This window comes from Protobothrops mucrosquamatus, unplaced genomic scaffold, assembly GCF_001527695.2.
Source record: "Protobothrops mucrosquamatus isolate PMUCROS unplaced genomic scaffold, P.Mucros_1.0 scaffold_293, whole genome shotgun sequence".
NCBI lineage: Eukaryota > Metazoa > Chordata > Lepidosauria > Squamata > Viperidae > Protobothrops > Protobothrops mucrosquamatus.
Genome location: NW_015386369.1, coordinates 471721 through 479257, shown reverse-complemented (window position 1 = coordinate 479257; position 7537 = coordinate 471721). Strand labels below are relative to the sequence as shown.

The 7537-nt window shown below is 37.5% G+C and overlaps 1 protein-coding gene across 1 annotated transcript; it reads left to right on the top strand.

Annotated features, from left to right (window-relative positions):
• The first annotated feature begins 1967 nt into the window (after nucleotides 1–1967).
• Nucleotides 1968–6628, top strand: LOC107302835 (triggering receptor expressed on myeloid cells 2). Its single transcript, XM_029287309.1, has 5 exons — nucleotides 1968–2036; nucleotides 2677–3021; nucleotides 3493–3538; nucleotides 5479–5645; nucleotides 6537–6628. The coding sequence occupies exons 1-5, from the start codon at nucleotides 1994–1996 to the stop codon at nucleotides 6626–6628; spliced, it is 693 nt and encodes a 230-aa protein (XP_029143142.1). The 5' UTR covers nucleotides 1968–1993.
• Nucleotides 6629–7537: the final 909 nt, after the last annotated feature.

Genomic DNA, 7537 nt, shown 5'->3' with positions numbered 1-7537 from the left:
GAGGAAGAGTTACTGGTGATACCTGCTGAATTGATATAGACTTTGGTGTATTTGAATTACTTAAATGTATAATTTTTTATTAATGTGGAGGAGATGGATTGTTTATAAATAGAGTTTGTGGAGTTAGAGATATTAATATTTGTTTACCTATATTTGAATATTAGCCTGGGATTTGGTTTGGGAAGTCCGGGGGGGTGGGGGGGGGGTAGGGTTTATACATTGTGATCTATTTGTGATGTGCTTTTTTTTATGATGAAAATAATAAAAATTTATATTTGAAAAAAAAAAAGAAAATAAGAAAAAAAAACATAAGGAGTATAGGAATAAAAATAACTTGCAACTAGAAGCAGACAGGAGGAGCTACTAAACATGCAAATAGAAGGTAAGGATTTGAGAATAAAAAAAGAGGAACTAAGACTACAGCCTACTCACCAAGGAAACAGACCAAAATATACGTAGGAAGTGACTGTTGCTAAGGTCACAGGTATTATGGATGATTTGGGATATTTCCTATAATGAGATTTGTTTTGCCTTAAAGAAGCCAAGCAATGAAATGAATCTAGCCTGAATCTGAAGTTCTGTCAAAGTTCTGAAGTAATTGGATTCATTTTCAATAACCCAATTCCCAGGCTTAGCCACCATAGCAAAATTAAAGAAAGCACTCAAATATCTATTTAACTTACTAATTTGCAAAACAGTAGTTGTGGTGTAGTCTGTGGCATAAACTTATAGCATAGGTTTTGTGAATAGATGTCCATTTCATCAGAGGAATGAAGGTCTATCCCCAGCTGTCATATACATACACACATGGAAGAGGAATTACAAGCATAAAGTCAGAAGAAAATGTAGTATAAACAGAACAGACAATGACCATTCCTATATAAAATATCTAAAAATATGCAGATCGGATTATTTTTAAGATTTTGGTTGCAACAGTGGTAGCCTTATACAATACCATTAGATTATACAGTCCATACTACAGGATCACTTATTTGAAACTATGTAAACAAATAGCAATAACACTTATATACTGCTTCATAGTACTTTACAGCCCTTTCTAAGCTGAAAAGAGTCAACATATTGCCCCCAACAATCTGGCTCCTTATTTTATTGACCTCGGAAGGATGGAAGGTTGAGTCAACCTTGAGCTGGTGAGAATCAAACTCCTGACAGTGAATTTAGTTGAGTACATTTGTTTAGTAAAATGTTATGTAAAATATGTGATCTCTTTTAATTCTGCTTATTTCCAGTCAAAGTGTACAAAACACTGATTTAACACGAGAACTCAGCATAATACATAGAATTGCTAACATTTTATCCAGGGCTGGCATTAGGTCAAGATTGAGTAGGCACTGGGGATCTTTCTGTTCCTCAATACTTCTAGCCCTTCACTGGATCCTAAATCCAAAATACAGTTAAACCAATTCCAGAGCTGATCCAAAGGAGTTCCCACTCATTGGACATAGTAGGAAAAATTTATTGTTTGTTTGTTTTTAAGAAAAATGACAAGGAAATGCAAATATCTCTTTTGGCTTCATATAGACTGTGCCGGCCAGTAGCCAGCAAGACACTGGAGACTTCTTAGTGACCTGATATCACAAAAATTATGTTTCAAATGTAGGATTATGTTGTAAATCTCTGGATTTTAGTGCTCGTCTGTGTCACATTTGACTGCCCGTTAATATTCCTAGTGGCAAGCTGTATACTGGAGTCTCAGGGAGAATCCAGATTTGGGCATGAATGGTTTGTAGTTGACCGTCACCCTTGATGATCATCATGATTTCTTTCCCTGATATAGTAGTCCCTCATCACTGCTGATGTTCACATTTTTAGCAAATGCCAGACTTTTTTTTTTGGTGCATTGCTTAATCCACAATAGGGAGCAACATAAGTTCCTCTTTTTCAACCCTTGTGTCTAGTAAAGCAAACTATTTGTCTGGTACAAGTCTCTGTTTTCTGTTTTAATCAGCACCTCTTGATTTTCCAGGGAAACATGAACAAGCTTTTGTATCTCATCTTCCTGGTCTTCTTGTCAGGTAGGAAATTGCCTTTCGGTATTAGTTGGAAATGTGGTTAGCTGGCTATACATTATTGTTCAATTCATTGTATGAATGAGTCCAGTAAATACTGGAAGGGCTTTCTGCTCATGATACTTTTTAAACAGTTTTTTTTTAATTATTATATTATGTCTCAACTCAGTAAGCATTATACTAAGTGATTAACAAGTTCCTCCAGCTGGGCAGACTTAATATTTTTATAATTTTGAATATAAGTGATGAAGTTATGGAAAGATGATTAAGATGTGAGTCATGTAAGGGCAGAATAGAAGGAATCACTTTCAATGCTTTTTCTCTACATATTAGTATTAAATTGAAAACTTATTTTGCCATCAGATTTCATGGACCACAGAAGACTCGGTCAGATGCATAGAATATTGTTAGGAGAAAGAAGAATATTCAAAAGGAGGGCAAAAGGGAGGGATTAGTAAAAGGGGAGATCAGAAAGAAATTCAGGGTAGTGATTGTTGACTGTGTAAAAAACTTGAACACATTACTGTTCTAGATGTATGGATCTATATGAGACTGTGAATGATGTGATTCAAGAATTGCAGGCTAATTGCCCCTCTGGACAAAAATAGAAGATTGGAACCAAACTATGCTATCTTTCTTTTTCAAGAAGTGTATACAGATGAGAAAATTACAGAGGTTTCCGGTGTTGAAGGGGAACCCATTTCCATCAATTGCTCCTATAGTCCTCAGAAGAACCAGTGGAGAGAGAAAAGTTGGTGTAAGCACATCAGTGAGGCAACGTGCCAGCATGTTGTCAGTGCCCGACGTTTTTGGCTGCCCTTCCTCAAGAGAAGAAATGGCACCACTGCCATTGCTGACAATATCCAGGAAGGGTTGCTCATGGTAACCATCAACCCACTCCAGAAACAGGATGCTGGTTGGTATCAATGTATGACACACTTCTTGGGGACTGTGACAACCTTGCAGAAGGTCAAGGTGAATGTTCTGACAGGTAAGTCTTTAGTCCTAAACCTGTTCTGTCCAATCATCAAATAATTGGATTTGTGGTTATAAAACTCTGATTTCAATTAAAATTTAAACTGTTATGCCAGAGGTGGCATGGCTGGCTCAGGAATTCTGGGAGTTGAAGTCCACAAGTTATAAAAGGGCCATAGTTCCCCACACGTGTGTTATGCAAAGATAGGAAAGAAAAGAGAAAGAAAAAACTAGAGTGTCTGGTAGAAGAATGGAGTGGGAATTTTGTGAGTCTTTGTGTATATTTCAGGATGGAGAAGTAGAGTCAAAGGGGAAGCCCTGTGCCCAAGAAAATGGAGGTGGGAGGCATGGGGAATTTCTTCTTTAGCACATCTTCCCTTTCAGTTGAACTGTACCCACTATTTAGAACAATGAATCTTGTTCGATGATCTGTTTATTATATTTATTCTTACTGACTTAAATATGCATTGCTGCATTTTGCCACCAGATATAGATGTACAAGAGACACTCAGAATCCTTCACAGCATCTCCGGGTAAGACTATATGTTCTTTTTTTTTTTCATTCGGCACTAGAGTGTGCAATTCAACATTAATAGGCTTGGATTAGAGAAAGGAGGGATTTAACTAAATATTAGAAAGAATTTCACAGTGGTCTGATTTGCATTACAGTAGATCAGAGTGACACAGAAAGTGAGGCTCTTGCTTTGTTATAGGTTTTGAAGCAGAGGCTGGATGGTGCCTTTTGCTTCAGTCTCTTTTTTGAAGCTATTTTTTCCCCAGTGGGAATTAGTTCCTGCTGTGAAGCCCTATCTGCAAGAAAGAGAGCTTTTAAAAATATTGTGATATATATGCAGTGAGCATGGGACAATTTGGGTTTTTTCCCCCACTGCTCCACATTGTTGGAAATTGTCACAGGAATTTCGGCAAGAAAGAAATGGCAGGTAGCAGTCATGACCATTCAGTCAAAGCCCCTTTTTATTTAAGTTGTGCATACCACACCCACCCACGTTAAAAGGAATGTGGCTTTGATTGCACAGAGACTGCTATCGTATTTTTTTACTCTCTCTGAGACCAAACCTGACTGGGAGGAATTCAATCATAACTTTCTGATCTGATGACATCCTGTCTCATCTGGTCCTCAGGCTGTATGTTTCCAACCCATAAAGGTAGATTTTCAACCATTTGAAAATCCAAACTCTGGACAAGGAAGGATTCTTTTTTAATTTCAGCCAGAAATAATATTAAACAAAGAAAAATTGATAGGGCAGACTTTGGTACACATCACAGTCAAGGAAGAAGAAAGTGCCTCATAACTCTAAACCTGTGTTTCTCAGCCTTGACAACTTTAAGATGTGTGGACTTCAACTCCCAGAATTCCCCAGCCATATTGAGGATAAACCTAAAAATAATAGAAGTGCACATCTCCAAAGTACAAATGATAGCGCATTCTCTAGCTTTGAGTATTCTTAGCATTAACTGCATGCATATTCTGAAATATATAGGACAGGGCAGGAACATCTGCAGAAGGATCAAAAAAAGGGTAAGGCAGTAAAGTAGTTCAGATTACATGATCAGAGAGTTGCTCCATTTTTACACGCAATAAGGGATGAGGCTTCAATTATATGGTCACAGCTGCCCTTTTAATTTTGTTGACACCCAGCCTCAGAGATGCCCTGCAGAGAATGAGAAGTTATCATTGAGGGAATTTATAAGTAATCTCACCTTTGATAGAGCAGCAATCTCCACTCAACTGAGCTTCATAATTCTGAATATAAGCCAGAACTGTTTGGTCAAGTGGGACAAACATTATACTGTACAGTTTAGATTTGTGGAGTTATCTTACTGTATGGGGAGTGTAAAGGCTAAATTGAAAACCAGGTTCTCCTGCACATTCACAACCCATCCCAACCCCTATTGCCAATTTCTGCATGTCTGATTAACGTGGAACCAGAAATTTCAGAGAAAGAAAAAAAAATGTTGGAGAACTATTATTACTCATATTAATATTTTAAATATATAAACAGCCCAATTTCAAAATAATCCGGGCAAATAGAAATAAAAATGTTAAAAACAAGAAAAAGCTGCAATGTAGACAAAAACGAGGAGTGAAGATGGCAAAGGTGGCAAAAAACAGTTGGGAATGCAAAATAACAAGCCCACATAGTCCACTCCCTCATGCCAATAACTGTTACTACCAGATTTCCTAGAAAGCACTGCTTAAAGTTAGTGAAAAATGTTCTGAGTTCAGTAACATCTGATGTTGTCTTTTTTGATCAGCAAGGATTCGCTGGGACTTCCATTTCTGACTTTTAACTGGATAACTTAGAAATTGAACCCTAGGATTTCTTCTTGGATAGCAAGTGCTCTGTGACTGAGCACTTCATCAAACAATACCCAAAGTCCCCCTTTTAAAATAAACATTTTCATTCCACATTACCTAATTCATATATATTTTATTTGTGTTTTCTCAAAGCTCTTCTTCAAATGCTGGAATTAATCTCACTTTCCTGGCAGCTGGCTTTCTTGGTTTCAAACTACTGGTTGCTATTATTATCCTAATTGTTGCCAGAAGCAAGAAGAGGACTACTGGGAATGAGAGCAGAGGAGAAAACCAGCATTTTCACCTCCCAATCGTCACAGGTGATAGCATAAGGACATAAAAAGTGTCCTATGGGATTAAACCAAACCTGATCTAGCCTAACAGGCAACCATAGGCTTTTAGAAATCCCACAGGCAATACAGGAAACCAATAACATTTTCCTACTGTCATCTATCTCTGATTTAGGCAATGCATGGCACTCATCACTCACTGATACCCTTAATTTCTTCTAAATTTGCCTAATAACCATGAAAGCCATCTTGTGGTATGAGTTCCATCACCTACATCTATGCAATGTGAAGTAGTACTTCTGAATAGGAGAAATTGAAAGCCGGTTATAGCAAACAAGATACCTTATGTAGAAAAATAAATGAGTATGGATAGCTGTATATGCTTCCACATCACAATATATTCATTTTATATGCAAGGCTGAAAATTATGAGAGAAGAAGTGCCCAAATAGGCATTTGATGCTTGCAAAACAGAGGTTTCTTGAGTTCCACTGCCAAGAAGTGCTACCTAGTGATCCTATAGAGCAGAGGTCCCCAACCTTTTGAGTACCAGGGACCGGTTCCATGGAGAAAAGTTGTTCCATGGACTGGAGAGTGTGTAGTTTTGTGTGCTGCCTACATCGCATGGATGGGGCTTTGCTTGTTTGTGCAAACCAGTTGCTGGCATGCCGCGGCCCGGTACCGGTCCACAGACCGGGGGGTTGGGGACCCCTGCTGTAGAGTTGAACAATTTTCATATTTCCAGTAACATTCTAGAATTCTAGAGCCCATTTTCAGTTACTCTAGAAACGTGATCACCCTGGAAAGAATAAAAGATCTCACAGTTTTGCAAAGGACTGTCTCTACTGTAACTCCTTGACTGAGCATTTACTTTGCTTGTGTTTTGAAGCCAGCTCCAACTCAAATTTACTGTTTCTTCTAGGTACCTCAGAAGTTTTCAGAAATAGAGAACTTACTGGCTCCTATTGTCATCTTAATTATTACCAGAAGCAAGAAGAACTGAACAGACCTTGAGAACTTGTTTCAGAAGCTCTTGCCATTCTAGATGAAATTTCTGTGCCATTTTTAATGCAGACACTGAAGCAATGAGTCAGGACTTTAAACCATGCATCCAACTGCAGGTCACGAGTTCTTCAAATGACTCATTGGCCGGTGTTGCTTTTGGATTCTGAATTTTTACAATATTACTTTTTTCAATCTTTTTTCTAAATCTCTGTGGTAAAATTAAAACTATTGTTTTAAAAGCAGTTTCAGTATACTAACATATTTTTGCTGTGTTTTTTTTTAAATAACTCCTATAAGCCATTGGCTTTATGTGTCCCTCTGCTCATTTCATTTTATTACTCTCCTGCCTGTTCCTGTTTCCAATGTAACAGGAAAGAACCAGCATGAGTGAATTTGATAGAAGGAGAAGAAGTAAAAATTCATAGATCCATCCCCAAGGGTGAAGTCCAAAGGGTGAAGTCCAAAGGCAGGATGAGAAAGAGTCCAAATCAGGTGCTTGGAGTCCCCCTTAATCACACCATATCTTGATGAGCAAACTGCACATGTAAAAATAAATATAGCCTTTCTCTTTCTCTCCACTCTTACTCTCATAACAAAGGATGGCATAGAAAAATAAGAGGTTGCAACAGAATGTACATATCACAAGAATTCAGTACAAAAAAAATAAAAATGGAATTTCCAATTCTGGTCTCTGAATCGTTTTTTTTCTGAGTATATAGAGCAAACTGTCTTCAACCCAGAAGCAGTAATAATTAAATTAAGAATATGTTTCTTACAGGGTGTCACAAGAATTATAATTGCTTCAGTAACAAAAAGTCATCGCTTGGGCAGACAAAGAATCAAAATAGCACTACTTTTCTGTTTTTTTAAAAAATGGTCCCCCAAAGTAAATTCTTTTTTTGTCAGAGAGAGAAAGAG